Here is a 19,509-nt window from a genome sequence, read left to right on the forward strand (position 1 = left end):
ATGAAGCTTCTTCAATTTGCTGCTGAGAGAATCAGGTCGTTTGACCTCAGTGACCAAAACTCAGCAACAAAACGTTTTATACACTTTAAAAGTAAGAGCAACTCAATCATTTTAAAAAATGTCCTTTTTGGGTCACAAACTGCAGGTTTCACATGAATCCTCTCCTTGTTTTTAGCAAGGCTGGTGTCCAGATGTCGCAAGGCGTTGCTACACTGACTGTTTCTCTCAGTCATGCAGATTCAAATCTTTTTATTTTCCCAGTCAAGATCAGAAAGAGGAACCAAAAAAAACTTGCGAGATAAACGAGAAAGTGTTTCCAAACTGAGACGGAAATCTGCCAGGAAGATGAATCAACATTTTAAATCAACACTTCACTGCTTCAGTCATTAAACAACAAATCTACAGTATTTTATTTTAATCGCTGGAAATTCAAGAAAGTCTACCTTTAATCCCATCTTTGAAAAAAGTGACATTTACAGGTTTTTGTCTGAAAAAAAACTGAAGATAATTGAAAGTTGCATTTTTATTTTACTTTAAACTTATGTAACAAGTTCTTGCTGAATTTCCAGATTAAATTTTACATTTGAATGATTCATTTACTGAAGGTGGTATTTTATTTTATCAGCTGCTCCTGCAGTAACAGAGCAGGAAAACGTCGTCTGAATGAACATCAGTCAGATTAAAACACCTGACGATGAATTTAGTGATGATTCTGTAGATGAACCAAAGCTAACAGAAAATCTCAGTTCAATTCATTTATATGGAATTTTTTCCCAACAGAATGTTTTATTGATTTAGATCTGTTTGAAAATATTTCAGATTTATTAAAGTCACAGATCTAAATGTTTTCCAGTAATGATGGGCAGCTTGTCCCACTCCAGGCATGAAATTCCTTTGGCTGCATCCTAAATGCACTGAGGAGCGTCATGGCAGATCCTTCACCCAGTGACTGCTCCCAATAAAACCAGCAAGGATTTAAATTCCTGCTGGTATTTGTAGTTCATCTCATTTGAAATAACATTCATGTTGTTTCAGGTTTTATTGTCACTTACTGTAAATAGTTGTTTTTAACACTCAAATAGTTGCACGTTTTGTAGATTTTTTAAATCATTCTACTCAGTCAGAGTACTCTACTTTTAATAACTACACCATATTTTATGTTATAATCTTATATATTTCTCTTAATTCTGTTTTTATATATTTTATGTTTTTGTCTTTGTAATGCATATTACTGTGATACTGTTACACCAGATAAAATAAAGGATTTTCTATTCTATTCTGTTCACTTTTGTCCTTCCATCGTCATTTCCATTTGGTCTGGATGTCCACAAGAAAAGCCTCGATAAAGTTCCTCTGTATGCAGATGACAGTTTGCTGTTGTTCATATTAGTGTCCGTCCTGTGATTGGACAGATCAGTGTCCGTCCTGTGATTGGACAGATCAGTGTCCGTCCTGTGATTGGACAGATCAGTGTCCGTCCTGTGATTGGACAGATCAGTGTCCGTCCTGTGATTGGTGGCTTCCTGTCCAACAGGAAGTTGTGAACAGAGTTTAAAAGCTGCTGCAGGACTGCAGACATTCACAGGAAGCTGGACCAGCAATGGCTCTGCTGAAGGTTCTGCTGCTGCTGGGGCTGGGTGAGTTGGACTCACTGGAGACACTGGAGACACTGGAGACACTTCCACTGGTTTCTCTCTGATGTTCCTCTGAGTTGATGATGATGACGATGAAGTCATTTTCTTCTTCAGGTGTCTCGGTGAACTCTGGCTCCGTCTCACTGCAAAAGAGGATTGTTGGCGGTCATGATTGCCATGACAACGAGCGTTGGTATCACGTGAAGATCATGGAGAACGGCAATCATATCTGCGGAGGCTCTCTGATCAGCGAGCGCTGGGTTCTGACGGCGGCTCACTGCGTGAGATCGAGGTGATGACATCAGCAGCGCTGGCGGGGGGCAGACGGCTCCCAGCAGCTCTCTGAATCCCTCCAACCTTTCCAACAGTAACATCTTGATCCAGCTGGGGCGCCATCCTGCCACCGCACGCCGCCAGCTGGAGTTTGTGAGCCACACCGTCGTCTTTGGACACAACCACGACATCGCTTTGGTGAGGCTTCGGTCGCCGACGGCCATCTTGCCCGTCCGGCTGCCCGACTGTCAGGCGCGTCTGAGAATGTAAGATAGCCCCCAACATCAGAAAAACAACTGTTCCAGATCTAGATCTAGCTGTCTTAGATGCTGAAGGCCTGGGACGCCATTTGTAAAGTTACACTGTAAAAAATTAACTGCAATTATTTGGCTTATTTAGCCTGTCAAAAAGAAAAAGAACTAAAGTCATATTTTCACTATTTTACTCATACATGTATAATGTCTGAGTTCGAAATTAAATATTTAATTCACTAGCTAAATATTTAGTTTACAAACTAAATACTTTTGAATTAAATATTTTGTTTGCAAACCAAATATTTAATTTATAGACAAATATGTCTTGTTAACTAAATATTTATTTTCTAAACTAAACATTTAATTTTCAAACTACTATTTAATTTAAAACTAAATATTTAGTAAGCAAACTACTTGCTAAAATTTGCAAGATAAATATTTAGCTAATAACTAAATATTTGGGTCAAAGCTAAATATTTAGATAATTTGGAAGTTTGCTTGCTGTTAGGCGGAAGTAGGATTTCAAAATAAAAGCTTGGTTTTGTGGCTGCCAGTAGTAAACTCCACTACTGGCAGGCTACTGGTTGGGAAATAAATATTTAATTAGACAGCTTTTCCTTAATAATGGCTACTTTAATATTTACTAAATATTTACTTTAATATTTAGTTTGTAAATTAAATATTTAGTTTGCATCTCTGACATTTATAAATGTATGAATAAAATGGTAACAATATGACTGAAAAATTAAGACAAATTTTTTTCTATATGAAAGGCTAAATAAACCAAATTATTACTGTTATTTTTTTAAAGTGTAACTTTACAAGCTGACTCCTGTTCTAGTTTGGTTCTGTTTTCACTGATGTTTTGTTCTTTCCGTGTTTCAGTGGTGATGAAGTCCAGCTGGCCGGGTACGCAACAACAATGACCGGCCGCTACTTACAGCGAAGTAAGAGAGACGTCCATCTCTGCTCCGTCCCGTCTGCAGGGCTGGCCCCAGACTTTTTGGGGCCCAAAGCTGCTTTATTTTGGGGTGGCCCCTTTAACAACATGTCAACATCAGATGCTTCATCATTAAGTTGCTCTGTGTGTAACATAGCTGCTGTCATTAGCATAATTTGTAATTAGCTTACATCGTACTAGTGTTATGGTGGATTATTTGGGATTTCAAACCCCCCAAAATTTAGAAATTTTGAGTTGTATGAGTGCCATATTATTTTAACTGTTTCAAAGAAACATCAGCTGATAAACTTTACAGTCAACAAGTTAGAAGATTTCCATTGGATTTAGCTGTCAAGTTGTCAACATAACATTAAATCTAAAACGAAGGAGTGATATGCAACATAAAGGGATGCAGTGGTTTGCTACCGATTGTCAACACTATGACAATTACATAACAAGATCAGGAGAAAGTATACATTTTTAAGAAAAAGTAATGAGGGAGACGGAACAAGGTCAGCTATGCTAGCTTGACTCTGACAACCTTAACATGCAGATGTGCTGCGGGATTCTGTTTTGGTTCAGTTACAACAAAAAAGGCGATAGAGCATCAGTAGAGTAGACGTTTAATTTTTTTTGTTAAGGTTTTATTGGCTCTAGTGGCCTTTATTTGAAATGAATTGACAGGAAAGTGGGTAATGAGAGAAGGGGAAGACATGGGGCAAAGGTCACCAGGCCGGGAATCGAACCTGCGACGGTCGCTTCGAGCACTAAGGCCTCCATATGTGGGTAACCCCGTGTCACCACAGTGTCCCAGTAGAGCAGGTGTTTAAATGAGCTAATCTAAGGTAATCTACCACTGCTGTTACATTTAGCTACTGCTGTGTAGCTGATCAATCACTTATCAATAATTGCAAAATAAACATCAAGTCTAAAAACCTAAAACTGTAATAAATTGAATGTTCTGTTCTTTGTGTGGGAAATGTTTGAGTGTTTTTGGAGTTGAATCGTGATACTTTACTCTCATTGCTGACAGTCAGTTGCTATGACAACGGGTCTGTGTGTAGCGTAGCCGACACAGAGAGCGAGAAAAAAGAATATGAGTGATTTTGAGTTGTTCTTCAATGGTTTTTCTTCTTTATTTTCCCTAAATCAATAGGAGCCACACATCCAGGTTCATTTAGTTAACTGGATTGTTCTGCTGCTAATCAGTAACTTAACTTGCATGTGCCTGGGGCCGGCTCTGACTGTGTCGCCACCTTCAGGCAGGAAGTTGTGTGAATATGATGAAATGATTGTCGTCCTTCTTGCAGTCCCTGCTCCCATGACTCTTCGTCTTCAGTGCGTCAACATGAACGTCGTCGGCTTCCAAAGAAACGCTGCATACGGAAACGTCTTCCTGGTCCGAGCGCCAAACAGAGACGCCTGTCCTGTACGTCCAACATCTTCACCAGACATTCAGCACTGATCCTGTCATCAAACCATCATATTCAGTTCGATGTTTGATTCCCACAGGGCGACTCTGGAGGAGGAGTGGTGCACAACAACATGCTTTATGGAGTAATTTCATTCACTGGCAATAGAAACTACGCCTGCCGCGCTCCAGTTGGGGTGATGGATGTTTGTGTATACCTGCAGCTCATCAACCAGCAAGTGTTCCCCGGTCTTCATGTTTCTGATTAATCTCCATTTTATCAGCAGCAACAGAGAATCCACTGCTGCATAAATGGAAAATAAATAAATGTAGATAACTACTTCCTGGCTGTTGGCTGCTCACATTTCTGCTTCATTTTTCTGCCACTTAAGGTTCATTTTAAGGAAATCAAATGTCATTTTTTCCTAGTAATTTGAAACTCAACATGTTTTAAGAAAGACTTGGACAATAATAGACAATAATCTGTAACTCAATGTGAAGAAATTCTTCAGACTTGAGATTTTTGGTTTTCCAGTTTCTCTCAGATCTTTTGGTTCATTTCTCACGTTTGTACAACAACTGGAGCATTTCTTAAAACAATTACTACAAACTGAACATCTAATAGTAATTGTGTATGGAGCTGTAACTGTCTCATAATTCACAAATGCAAAAGATTCACAAATGCACAGCATGAGATTCACACTTGTATATCTTGATTTACAAGCCTGTGAGTTTCGCTGCTTTTGTGTGTGAATTTTGAGACTCCCTGATGTCTCAGCCCACAAATGTCTTTTTAATAAATGGTCTATCTAATTTGGTGATCAGCAACCAATCAGATAGCTTCCTTGTTTCAGCCAATCATATGAACGAAGCTGTTTCAGCCAATCACATTAACCCATTCCAGCAGCGCTGTAGCCATGACGACGCACCGACAGTTCAGATCTCAGCCTGGCAGCGACAGAGGAGCAGTAAGAGATATCTAACATATTAGTTATTTATCTTCAATCTGAATAATGCAAAAACTAATTTTTGCCTTAATTAGAAACTTGAAAAGATCAGATCAACTGAACATGATGTTTCTGTTTTTACTACATAAAGCTGCCAAAGTAAGATAAAAACTTAAAACTAAAAAATTTACAGTTTATTTCTTTGGTGATCTGAATATAAAAGGCTACACAACATGAATGATTAAAATAAAGGTGCAGTTACTATATTTGTACACAATGAGCATAATTGAAAAAACAGAGAACATCATTAAAATAATTTTGGCTCATTACAAATCTAGGAACCCACATTACGTTAAAAGAAACATAAAAAATAACAAACCTGAACCAATCAGCACTTTATCCTACTGATTCTCTGTCGTCTGAACATATATATATATATATATATATATATATATATATATATATATATATATATATATATATATATATATATATATATATATATATTATAATATAATGTGACACATTGAGTCTTAAAGTTCTCTAGAAAACTCAAAGTAAAACATGAAATATGGAGTTAAAAAAGTAAACCACCAAAACAAACTGAGAAATATAAAATATTTTCAGTGACTTGAAAAAGATAAAAATATGTAAAATCTTTTTTTTCAGATAAAGTGATGGATGTTTCTGTAAATTTATCAGTGGTTTTGTGGGACATCCAGTTCTAAACTGGGTAAACTGGTTTACCCACAATTCATTGCTGCACATGACATTTTAAGTTAAAAAACAGATTTATGACAATGTTTTGTTGTTTTTTCCATCTTTATAGAAAATTCAAAGAAATAGTCTGACAATCATAAAAAAGTTTGATTTGATAAACTGAGCAGAAAAAAGAAGAAATAAAAAATTGTCACAAACTAACTGAGGGAAGTCAAACAAAATGTTGCAAATGAGAGGCGAATTTCAGATCTAAAATTAAGATATTAACATATTGGTATAAAGATTGGGTTTTGGTGATGTTGCAACTGTACACTTTCCAAATGGACGTCATTTTTAGAAAGCAGTATTCTGCAGAGTTAAATCAACACTATGCCGAGTCTATTTGGTCCTTATCAGAATTGGTGTTAATTTAACTCTTTTCAGTTATTTCACCAAGAAAATGAGTAATTTTAACACTTGAAGGAGTTATAACTATAGTTGAAATTACTCTGTAGGAGTTAAATTAACACCAATTCTGATAAGGACCAAATAGACTCGGCATAGTGTTGATTTAACTCTGCAGAATTTGCTGTGAGGATTAAATTGTTAATATCATAATTTAACTCTTCATCCCGTTAGACCAAATTTTATTATATTAAAACTTAAAGATGCAATAGATTGCATGTGTAATATCCACTTCTGAAAATCTTTCTAAAAGTGTATTGTCTTAAAATCTCAGTACCAAAACGCACAGAAATTATATTTATTTTGAATTTCTTTTGCAGAAAGTCATTAAAGGGAAAACTTCATAAATCATTATGAAATTAACATCTTTTTTGTGTGAGTGGATTACAAAACTATTTGGTTCTTATTTTCTTTAGAGATATTAACATGATATTTAAACAATTGTTTTCTTCTCAGACTAGAGGGAAAGAAAACTGATGACAGGAGTTCAAAATGAATTTTTTGTAACATTTTTAGTCTAAAAGGTCACAACATTTATAGTTTCTTTTAAAAAATTACATTTTAGTTCCGTTAGTCTCTTTATTTTTCAAACATAGCATCAGGTCTGTTTCTCTATTTTTTCTATATATGCCATATGTTTGTCCTTAACTTGATCTTTGTTATTAGCTCCACTTTATGCCAAGTTCACTTTTAGCTGCATAAAAGAGATGGTAAAAATTTCTGTCTAATTTTTCAAATGGCAGACTGTTAAATTGATTATTAGTACATTTTATTTATGACCCAGGGCATTCTGTCCCAATTCTCACATTTTTGCTTCTTGTAGCCTGAACACTCGAACCCTGATGTGCACCTCGACTGAATCCACACTTCATAGGGGGTGTAGGCTGCACTTTGGGACCTGGCCAGAGTCTCTTTAGACTCAGACTGCTGCAGCTTCAACCTCTGAGGATCAGACAGAGACCATTTTCTACTTTACCAAGATCCAATCCTGCAGAGACAAGAAGGAAGGAGAGAGCAGATCAGTGAGTGTTTCCAGCCTCTCTGCAGCAGCAGTCAGTGACGCAGCACATCCAGTCGATGGTTTCCAGGCTGCAGTCAGACTGATCTCAGAGCTGTGACCAAGATGAACCTGATCAGTTGTTTCCTGTTGAACTGAGAGAACAAACAGATCTGAGATCAGATCTGCTGCTGCCACAGTTTGATGGATGAGGACCACTGTCTCTAGACATGTTGGACGGCTGGACGCTGGAGTCCAGCTGGACTTCCTGGAGACATGGACACAGCAACAACACTCATCTTCACACCAACACAAACACAGGAACACAGCAAGCTGCTGCTCCTCTGATTGGCTGATTGCTGTCTCTGTGTCCAATCAGGAAGCCTGAATCATTCTCCTCCCACTGAGAAGCTGCAGCTTTACTGGGAACACTGGATCTTTGGTTTGATTTGATCTTTGGCTGTTATAAATGATTATTTTAGTAATCAAGTATTCTATTGATTATTTTGACAATTGAGTAATTGAATAAAATTTAGGCAATATCAGCACCTCTACTATGGATCTCAACATCAGCTTAATCTTTCATATTTGAGCATCCCTAACAATTACTTTTCTGTAGTTTAAAAAGTTAACCCATAACAATAAAAGCTCATTTTTTAAGTTTACCAAGACAAAAAATATACGCAGATATGAAATTATATAGAATGTGGCTCACAAAGACAGTACAAAATGTCTAAACTCCAGTTTCTAGTTTAAGAAATAACCTTCAGTCAACTTAACAGACGAACTCCCACTTTCTCCAGGCATTTATAGCTTTTATTTTTATGGGAACGATTGGATTTGGTTCCTCTGTCACACACAGAAACACATCTACCAGGTACGTACCGCCATAATGCACTCCGCCACCCATTTCTTGCGACCGGGATGGAGGCAAATTCAATTTCCAGTTCGTTTGTAAAGCTACACTTACATTAAGCATCAACTACAGTACAGCCCCCACAGTGTTCAATCTATCCGCTCACCTGTATAAAAACCCTGTGCGCTCTTTTCCACTGTTCGCTGTGAACTGGCCACCAGGCAGCAGCTCAGGAAGGAAAAAGGTTGTCGTATCCAGGCTTCATACCAGTCAATTTATGGATTCTTGTTAGTCCCCCGAAAAACAATAAAACCCATCAATCAATGAAATCCCCCCAGACTGAGCTTGAAAATCAGGCGTTATGCTGCTAACATGTAGCTTTCGTCAACATCTCACAGGCGGGAAGGGAGAGTGTTGCGCAACAGAAATAATCATCCGGTCGCAACATTGGTGTGTTAAATAATAAAACAATTTATTGAAGATTTGAGGTAGATAATTTTTCTCGAGGACCAATTGAGGTACTTGAATCACTTAAAGAATCGCTACAGAACTAGCTTTAATGCTAACTGGGTTTAGCTCAATATGCCGACAGCAGCTGGACTCACTCCGAACATCTACTCACCATAGTTCCTCTACAAGACCCTTCAGCTGCTGAACATCTGAATCTATCAGGCCATTGTACATCAGGTCCAGATGTTTCAGACGGAGGCTGCTGGACTTCAGAGCTGAGGCCAAATAATCACAGCTGGTCTCTGACAAACTGCAGCTCTGCAATCTGAACAAAGAACAAAAGATGTGAGCTGAAGCCAACAGGATGCAGGTTAACCAGTCCAACAGAACCAGTTAAAGATTCTCATCAATATTAATGCCAACAAGCTGCTGCTTCAATAAAGACCTGCTGACTTCAGAACCAGAACCAGAACCAGAACCTGGTACTGGGTCATGTTGTGTTGGAGGATTTTAGTCAGTAAAATCATTCCAGGTTCTAATCAAAGTGTTGAAGCATCAATCATTGATTATTGATTTGTTCCTGTCAGATTCCAGGAATTCACTTTTCTAGACTGGGTTGAATGACCTTTGACCTGCTACACATGAGGGGGATTTCTACCCACTGGGGGTCCGAATGCTGTCCTGTTCTGACCTCAGATCAGTTATACAGAGGGACTAAATTAAATTCAAATTCAAAAATACTTTATTTATACCAAAGGGAAATTAAATGTAGCAACTCATTAATAAAGAGTCTTCAGTGAGTTATTGCAGATGGTGATGACTGTTGGCAGGAAAGATTTTAAGCATCTGCCTGTAAAGCGCTGAACCTTCAGAAGCCTCTGACTGAAGACACTCTACCTTCCCAAGTCAGTCACGTGAAGAGGATGGTCAAAATTGTCCATAATGTCCTTGATTTTATGAAGAATTCATCTTCAGAGGTTCCACAGAGAGAACCAGAACAAAACCAGCCTTTTTTTATCAGGTTGTTGAGCCTCTTTAGGTCTCTGGTTCTGATGCTGCTGCCCCATCAGATGATGGATGAAGTGATGACACTCTCAACAGACTGATAGAAGATCTGCAGCATCTTGCTGCAAACCTTGAAGGATCTTAGTGCAGTCTGCTCTGTCCCTGCTTATTGATTATTCACTGTTCTGACTGCAAATGTGTTTCTAGTCCAGTCAGTTGTCAAGGCGGACACTGAGGTATTTATATTAATCCACCACCTTCACTTCTTCTCTCGTAATGGAAATAGGGTTTGTTCTAATCCTGTTTCTCCTGAAATCAACAGTCATCTCCTTTGGTTTCTTTACATTCGAGATGAGATTATTGTTCTCTCTCCATGACACAAAGCGATCCACCAGATCTCTGATTCACCCAACAGCTGCAGAATCATCTGAGTATTTCTGTAGATGACAGAAGTCAGACTTGTGCTGGAAGTCTGAAGTGTAAAGAGTGAAGAGGAATGGTGAGTTCAGGGCCCTGTGGTGCTCCTCTGTTGCTGACAACCTGGTTTCACACACAGTCCTTCAGTTTCTACCTCTGGCCTGTTTGTTAGGTAGTCATAGATCCAGGTGATAGTTGAGGACTCCGCCTGTGTCTTCTGGAGTTTCTCAGAGTAGATCAGGCTGAATTGTGTTAAATGGAGAAATCAAAGAACATGATCCTGTCAGTGCCACTGCTTTGTCCAGATGACAGGGGGTTTGATGACATCTTCAATCCACCTCCACGGCGACAAGCAAATGCAGGAGGTCTTGTTGTGTGCTTGTCCGCTTATTCAGGCGGGCCCACAGGAGTCTCTCCAGGACGTTCAGGATGGGGGTTGTCATGGCAACGGGTCTGAGGTTGTTTGATAACTGATGGGTGAGTTTTCTTCAGTACCAGAACCACGCAGGATGTCTTCCACAACAGTGGAACCTTCTCTTGGGTCAGGCTGAGGTTGACGAGATGCTGCAGAATCCCATACAGCTGATCTGCAGCTTCAGAACTCTGGGGATGACACCATCTGGACCTGCAGCCTTGTTCCGGTTCAGTGTCTCCAGTTGCCTCTTCACCTGACTTCTAGATACGACGACGACGACGACGACTAGCTTCCATATATACGATGTAGCCTGTAATCTTCTTCATCCCTGATCACACATCTCTGATATTGTTCCTCTGCAGTCTGTTCTCCAGCTTCTTCCTGTACTTCTCCTGACTTTGAGCTGCTTCTGTAGAAACTAAAAACTAAATTCAAACGATGGATACAAGTCCAGGAACAAACTCAGAAAATATTTATTAGAACAGAAGATATGAACTTTAATTTTCAGGTCAATTACATCTAATTATTCACAGAAATATAAATAATTATTTAATTAGAATACCTCAGAGTCTCTAATTTGCAGTCAGAAGTCTGTAAAAAACCACAGAGCTCCTTCACTCCCAGGTTGGTTCTGATCAGGTCCAGTTCTGTCAGATGGGTCGGGTTGGACTTCAGAGCTGAGAACAGAGAAGTCCAGCTGGTCTCTGACAACCTGCAGCTCCACAATCTGAATAAAGAATAAAAGATGAAGCCAACAGGATGCAGGTTAAAACTGAAATATGAACAAATAAATGATAAAAATGTAGAAAATTAATTTCCCTGAATGTAAAAGAAACATGATGAACTGATTCTAACATCTGATCCAGTCAAACTGGTTTAAAGAGTCCAAACCAGCAAAACCAGAACATTTTATCATGACGTGTTTGAACATTTCAGTTGGGCCTTTAGTGGTTCTGGACTGGAATTAAATGGACTTTCAGAACCAAACTGTGACATCACAGCATGAGGAAGGGGAGATGGGGGGGGGTCTCTTTAATGAGCAGATGGCCAAGTTAAGGAGGCAGGTGAGGTCAGAGGTCATCCTCAAGGTTGTCCACAGCAGCTGCCTCACATGTGAAACCAAAGGAGCTGAATAGGCAACGTCTGCTCCTCCAGCGGCTCCAAAGATCAGCTCCTGGTCCGCTCTACTGGTACCGCTCAATAATTACAATGTGGAGTTACAGTGAAATATTTACTGCCAGGCAGCTCAGAAAGTCAAACACTGATTTTATAGAGATTCATCACACAGAGGAAAAGATTTCAAGATTTTATTTTGTTTTAATGATTCTGGCTGACAGATAAAGAAAACCCAAAATTCAGTTTCTCAGAAAATCAGAATCTCACATCAGACCAATCAGAAAGGACGTTTGAAGCACAAATGTTAGAGTTATGAAAGTTTGTCCCTCTCTGCTCTCAGTACTTGGTTGTTCTCTTGTGTCATGGATTACTGCATCAATGCAATGTGGCATGGAGGCCATCAACCTGCAGCACTGCAGTAATGAAGCCCAGATTAATTAATGCATCAATCAACCTTTATTCAAGTTTTACAAATCAATAAAGGAAAAACACTCAACATTGTCTTGTATAGAAACTCTAAGACCACTAAGACTTCTTAAAATATAGAGTCTCTGAGAACATTTCTTAAAAATACAGTCAATGTTTTCAGCAAAGTTGAGCTGACTGTCCAGGAATGACCCAAAGTATTTAAAATTTGCCACAGTTTCAACAAGTTAGCCATCGTGTCAGGGATCGGGGTGTTTGGGGTTTCCTTGTTGCATCTAGGTTTGTCCACCAGGAGGCATCAAGACTCTTTGTTTTACCTGGGAGAGCCTGTTGCGGCTCAGCTCACCTGAACCCAATTACCTCATCCTACTGGGAGTACAAGAGGAGATGACCGCCAGTACCTCTTCGCTTGAGTGTTAGCCAGTTACGGTACCTCTGAGCCTCCTAGAGAATTTTCCTTCTCTGAGCCTTCCTCGTAGATCGTCCTGAGTAATTTGTTCGTTGTCTTTCCTGCCTTCAAGGTTTATCTTCCTGTGACGCTCAAGATCCTCCACAGACGATCTCCACTGGTGATTTCTGGAAACCTCCTCCTTGTGACGCCGCGGGTCTTACCCGCTGGTTGCCCGAGTCCACTCTCACTTCCTCCGTCGATCGCTGATGGTCCTGGACTCCTTCCCCGCTGGTGGTCTTCGCTCTTCGGTCTCCTGGTGCTCCCGCTCTTACCTGTCCGTCCTCCCCCCCACGTCTGCCCACCTCCGTGCAGATCCGCTACGGCTGTAGCCTCTGCTTCCTGGAACACGGACTGTCAGCCTACGTAAGCCCCGACTCCTCAGCCGAACCCCTTCCCTGGATTGGCCGCCTGCCTCACAAGTAAGATCAGCCCTGCTCCGTCGATCACTTCCTTTTCCCATTTTTCCCTGAACTCATCATCTCCTTTGACTGTCTCGTAGTGAGCCGACTGTTCCGTGGATCCATCCTGAGGATTTCCTCCCTCTATTCCTCATTATCCACCCTTGTTATAATAAACATCTTTAACTGATTCTATGACCTCCTGTAGTGTTCTGCATGTGGGCTAAGACAGTTAACTCCACCATGACACATCGAGTGAAACTGGACCCACTTTCAGGTTTTGTTTAGGTCATTTAATTAGCTCTTTCTCCTTAAAAAAATGAAAAAGTATGGTTTTATTAGAATATTATGTCAGAACTAATAAATACTTTGTATTCTGATTTAGTGATGTATTTACAGTGAGGAAAATAAGTATTTGAACACCTCGTCTCTGTGAAGCATCATCAGAGACGAGGCTCCAACTGACTGCCAGCTGTCAGACTGAACAGGACGGTTCCTCTCTGACCCGGCCCAACAAAACCACAGCTTCAGGACAAAGCTGAGGAACCTGCTGCTGCTGCAAACCTCACTTTCATTCATTTCATCTAGATTTGCTTTTCTATAATCAGTCATTTCTTAGATTTGGTCATTAATGATGATTTGAACTTGTCAGTGTTTGTGGCTCGACTCTGGAGGAACAACATTTCATTCTGGATGTAAAGATGAGAATCAGAAATAAAACAATCTGAATCTTTACCAAACCAAACTGAAACATCTCCATCATGAATTAACATCATTTGAATTATTTTACTCATTTTTGTTCAGTCAACTTTTTTAAGTGAACAAAACTGAAAACAAAGTTGAACAAGAAAACAATTAATTTATAAGGTAAAAGGTTTATAATGTTTTAAAAGAAAATATATTAGAATAGAATTCTTAATTGGATAAATAGAGAAAACAAACCCTAGCTTCTTCACTTTACTGACTGAACTCTCCAGGATCTCAAGCAGAGGCTTCAGATCAGAGTCTCCACCTCCATTTATGAAGATCCGACTTATTTCCAGTTCAGTCAGATCTGGATTGGACTTCAGAGCCGAGGCCACAACTTCACATTCAGCCTTTTGGAGCGTCCAGCCACCAAGTCTGTGATTAGAGAAGAAATAAAGTCAATTGTAAATATACTAATCTGGATCATAAATAGACCAAAATATGATAACAGTGATGTCATCATCTGATCAACATCTGATCTTCAATTTACTGAGTTTGACCCCACAGAGAATCTGTGCAGGTCCTGGTTAAAGTCCAGGTTCTGGTTCTGGTTCTGGTCCAGGCTTCATGGGAGCAGACCTTCAGCTGCAGTCAGATGTCCAACAGATCCACAGAGGACGCTGTGATCACGGCCCTCCATGCTGCTCTGTCACATCTGGAGCAGCAGGGGAGCTATGTACGGATGGTCTTTGTAGACTACAGCTCTGCTTTTAATACCATCCTCCCTCACAGACTGGTGGACAAACTGGGGGACCTGGGCCTCCCTCACTCCACCTGCATGTGGATTCTGAGCTTCCTGACCAACCGACAGCAGAGAGTTAGGGTGGGAAAACATACATCCACTGCCCTCAGCCTTAGTACTGGCTCTCCACAGGGCTGTGTGCTGAGCCCCCTGCTCTATTGTCTGTACACATACGACTGCACCTCTGCCCACCACAGCAACACCATCATCAAGTTTGCTGATGACACCACAGTGGTGGGGCTCATCTCAGGAGGCGACGAGTCCGCCTACAGGGGTGAGGTGGAGCGGCTGGTGCAGTGGTGCAGGGAGAACAATCTGCTCCTCAACAACTCAAAGACAAAAGAACTCATAATAGATTACAGGAGGAATAAAACGGACATTACACCACTAACCATTGGGGGGAAAATGTGTGGAGAGGGTAGCTGATTTCCGTTTCCTGGGGGTCCACACTGAGCAGGGCCTCACATGGAACATGAACACCTTGGAGCTGATAAAAAAGGCCCAGCAAAGACTGAACTTCCTGAGGGTTCTCAGGAGGAACAGCATCAAGGAGAAGCTGCTGGTGTCCTTCTACTAGTGCTCCATAGAGAGCATACTGACCTACTGTATCTGCGTCTGGTATAACAGCAGCACTGCGGCTCAAAGGAAAGCTCTCCAAAGGGTTGTGAATACAGCCCAAAAAAATCATTGGCTGCCCTCTCCCCTCACTGGAGGACCTGCACAGCGACCGCTGTCTAAGAAAAGCACAACACATCACAAAGGACACTTCTCACCCCGGACCTTCTCTGTTCACACTGCTGCCTTCAGGCAGAAGATACAGAGCAACCAGAACCAGAACCAACCGTCTCAGAGACAGTTTCTACCCGACAGCAATAACAAAACTAAATGCAATCAGAAACAACCATTAATGATCATGAATGATGGATGTGAGAATGTGGCTGTTCTTATTTATTAGTGTTTTTGTCAGTTGTTTGTTGTTTATTTCTTACATTGTGTGTAGGTTGTGAGACAGTTGTTTTTTGTTTTGGAGCGTATGCACTGACTGATGGCACTTTTTAAATTTCGTTGTTCTTGTGACAATGATAATAAAGATTTATCTCTATCTATCTATCTATCTATCTATCTATCTATCTATCTATCTATCTATCTATCTATCTATCTGAAGATCTTCTATCATCTGTGAAGGAAAGTTCAGTTTTCTCTGCAGCATCTGATGAAGAAGCTGACTGAGCTGAAAGAAGGAAACTACTGGAGATGATGGAGAGGAGGAGGAACTGCTCACAGCTCTGACTTGGACTAGACCGTTTGGCTCCTTGAGATCTTCCACCAAGCAGGAAGTGAGTTAGAAATGAAGTGTTCAGAGCAGGAAGTCCAGCCTGCTGTGGACTTGAATGTTCCATGTTCCAGGAAATGTTCCATGAGCATGAAGCAGTTTATTCTGAGGCTGTGAATTTGTTCAGTTTACCTGTGTGAAATAAATAAGGCAGTTCTAGTTCAGAGGGAGGGGTCAGATTTGAGTTCAGTTCTGGTTCTGTCCAATCAGAGATACTACTGGCTGTGCTATAAAAGTAGCTTTAATGAACTGTTTGTTCTCACCTTTAGCAGGGGACAAAGCCAGCTGCTTGGACAGGGTAGGATCTATGTTGTGAAGATGTTGGATCATTATTTCACTGGCTCTCTGTCCTTTCATCCTCACAGCATCAATGGTCTCCTGGGCCTTGTTTGCTGTTATTTGGTTCCCTTCAAGTATTGCCCGTTTCTCCGAAAGATTAAAGACACCATCTGTTTCCAGGTCATCGAGGAGCTGAATCAGGATTTCCTCAGAAACTCTCTTCACAAACTCACTACGAACTTTGGAAAGGTTTTCCTCTGCAGGCAGAAATCAGAAAAAGAATTAATTCAAACTAATATCTGAAAGAAAAACATGATGAAGATCAACTATTCATGTTGCTCCATCCAGAGATTCCCCTCAAAGTCTGTTGATCAGCTCCTCAGGTCAAAACCTGTTCTTAGACTTAGACTGACTTTATTGTCATTTTGCATGCACAGGGTGTATACAGAACGAAATTTCGTTGCATACGGCTCAGGACAATGTTTTGAGGTTCCAATGTTATGAGGTTACTCCAGAATAAAATAAAATACAATATAAAATATAGATATGAATATAAGTATAAAAAATAAAGTGCAGGACTGACAGTAAAAAGGAAGTTATTTAGCTCTGTACATGTTCAAGCTATAAAGTGGAGACCAGATTTTGAGTGCAGTCCAGTTAAGAGTTCAGCAGTCTGATGGCAAGTGGGAAAAAGCTGTTTCAGAACCTGGTGGACCTGCACCGGATGCTGCAGAACCTCTTTCCAGAGGGCAGCAGGGAGAACAGTCCATGGTGGGGGTGTGAGGGGTCACTGAAGATGTTTCGGCCTCGGGACACGCAGCGCTGGGATGAAATGTCCTGAATGGAGGGAAGGGGGGCCCCGATGATCCTCTCTGCTGTCCGCACCACTCTCCTCACGTTCTTCCAGTCGGAGGCGCTGCAGCCTCCACACCACACAGAGAGGCAGCTGGTCAGAATGCTCTCTATGGTGCTTCTGTAGAACGTCTTGAGGATGGGCGGGGACAGGTGTGCTCTTCTCATCCTCCGCAGGAAATACAAGCGTTTCTGTGCCCTCTTGGCCAGAGACGTGGTGTTCACAGTCCAGGTGAGGTCGTTAGTGATGTGCACCCCCAGGAATTTGGTGCTGCTGACCACCTCCACAGCCGAGCTGTTGATGAGCAGTGGAGCGTGGCTGGGCCGGTTCTTCCTGAAGTCGACGATCATCTCCTTCGTCTTGTCAACGTTCAGGATCAGGCTGTTGTCTCTGCACCAGTCCACCAGCTGCTCCACCTCCTCTCTGTAGTCCAGGTCGTTGTCGTCTCTGATGAGGCCCACCACCGTTGTGTCGTCCGCGAACTTCACGATGTGGTTGGTGGCGAACCTGGGGACGCAGTCGTGTGTCATCAGAGTGAACAGCAGAGGGCTCAGGACGCAGCCCTGAGGGGAGCCTGTGCTGAGGGTGATGACATCGGAGGTGTGTTGTCCGATCCGGACTGACTGAGGTCTGTCGGTGAGGAAGTCTAGCAGCCAGTTGCGCAGGGGGGTGCTGAAGCCCAGGTGTCCCAGTTTTCCTGCCAGATGCTGTGGGATGATTGTGTTGAACGCTGAGCTGAAGTCCAGGAACAACATCCGCACATGAGTGTTCTTCTCCTCCAGGTGAGCCGGGCTCAGGTGTAGGGCGGAGGAGATGGCGTCCTCAGTGGAGCGGTTTCGACGGTAGGCAAACTGGAACGGGTCGAATGTGGAGGGGAGTCTGGAGACGATGTGTTCTTTTACCAGCCTTTCAAAGCACTTCATCATGATGGGAGTCAGTGCCACAGGCCGGTAATCGTTGAAAGAGGTGACTTGAGGTTTCTTTGGCACCGGAATGATGGAGGCAGTTTTGAGACAGGCTGGCACTGTGGCTTGGTCCAGTGAGGTGTTAAAAATGTCTGTTAGGACACCAGCCAGCTGACCTGCGCATTCCCTGAACACCCGCCCAGGTATGTTGTCGGGGCCTGGGGCCTTCCGTGGGTTGACTCTTTTCAGAGTCTTCAACACATCGGCTGTGTCCAGGCAGAGTGCCTCCTCTTCCTGGTGGGGAACAGTTTTCTTTGCCGGAGTACTGTTCAGTGCCTCGAACCTCCCAAAGAAGTTATTGAGTCCATTGAGAAAGTCAGCATCAATTTCACCCACTGGGGGGGAGGATGGATTGTAATCTGTGATCGCCTTTATGCCTTGCCACATACTTCTGGTGTTGCTGGTGTCGTGGAAGAACTCCTGTATTTTCCGACTGTGGGTTCGCTTTGCTAACCTGATAGCACGGTTCAAGTTGGCTCTCGCTGTCCTCAGTGCCTCCTTGTCGCCAGACTTGAAGGCTGAGTTCCGTGCTTTTAGCATTTCCCGTACCTCCTTAGTCATCCAGGGTTGTTGGTTGGCCCGGGTGATAATGTTCTTAGTGATGCTGACGTCCTCTGTGCACTTGTTGATGTAGGCTGACACCGTCATGGCGTACTCATCGATGTTGATCTGGTCGTTGTAAGTGGCTGCTGCCTTGAACATCTCCCAGTCAGAGCAAAAGTATAAAGCCATGCACATGCACGTGGCCGTGCACCTTTTCTTTATATGTCCTAATTTGCGGGAAATGGAGAGCAGCTGCTGGTCCGCCGTGTCGCCACCCATAAATATATATGTAAATTATTATAAATACTCAGAAATCTGCCATCACATGAAGCAATAACCATGGCAACGTCCTTGTTTGTAGCAGTATAAGTATTTATAATAATAATAATTGTATAATTTAATTAAAAGGTGCTTTCTGGGCACCTTTTAAATAATACATAAAATTGTATTATTTCACAAAAATAAAATAATACATTTTAAAGAAAAAAAAAATTAAAAAAAGAAAATAAAGTGATGGTGCAAATGTCTGAACAGCAGAGCGTTCAGCCGTGATTTAAAGACAGACGCCGTGTCAGAGAGTCTTTGAAAGTGGATGTTTATTCTAAATAGTGAAATCATGTGCAAAGTTGTACAAAGGCATAAGAACTTCTGCTCTTGACACCACTTTGTTAAAAATGTAAATTCTGTTGCGACACCTCCAGGCGCTGCAACCATCTTCTGATGTCTATTTATTCTCATTTTGTACTATTTATTTAGAATAGATTAGAATTACTTTATTCATCCCAGCAGGGAAATTATTTCGCAGTTACAGCAGAATAGAGACAAGACACACAACATCCACCACTGAGTAGCAATTGTAGACAAAATAAAAATAAAAATAAAATATAAAATGC

General features: G+C 41.4%; 1 protein-coding gene and 1 long non-coding RNA gene across 2 annotated transcripts; both read left to right on the forward strand.

The window, feature by feature from the left end:
- The first annotated feature begins 1,502 nt into the window (after positions 1-1,502).
- On the forward strand, positions 1,503-4,856 carry LOC116716880 (anionic trypsin-2-like). The gene is made up of 6 exons (XM_032557842.1): positions 1,503-1,637; positions 1,749-1,926; positions 2,003-2,173; positions 3,047-3,108; positions 4,412-4,530; positions 4,614-4,856. Exons 1-6 carry the CDS (start codon positions 1,601-1,603, stop codon positions 4,779-4,781), a joined length of 735 nt encoding a protein of 244 aa, XP_032413733.1. The 5' UTR covers positions 1,503-1,600; the 3' UTR covers positions 4,782-4,856.
- Positions 4,857-11,587: 6,731 nt separating this feature from the next.
- LOC116716895 (uncharacterized) lies at positions 11,588-13,344 on the forward strand. Its single transcript, XR_004338652.1, has 2 exons — positions 11,588-13,175; positions 13,256-13,344. It is a non-coding gene; the product is annotated as an uncharacterized LOC116716895 (long non-coding RNA).
- Positions 13,345-19,509: the final 6,165 nt, after the last annotated feature.

The sequence above is a fragment of the Xiphophorus hellerii genome, chromosome 3, assembly GCF_003331165.1.
Source record: "Xiphophorus hellerii strain 12219 chromosome 3, Xiphophorus_hellerii-4.1, whole genome shotgun sequence".
Classification (NCBI taxonomy): domain Eukaryota; kingdom Metazoa; phylum Chordata; class Actinopteri; order Cyprinodontiformes; family Poeciliidae; genus Xiphophorus; species Xiphophorus hellerii.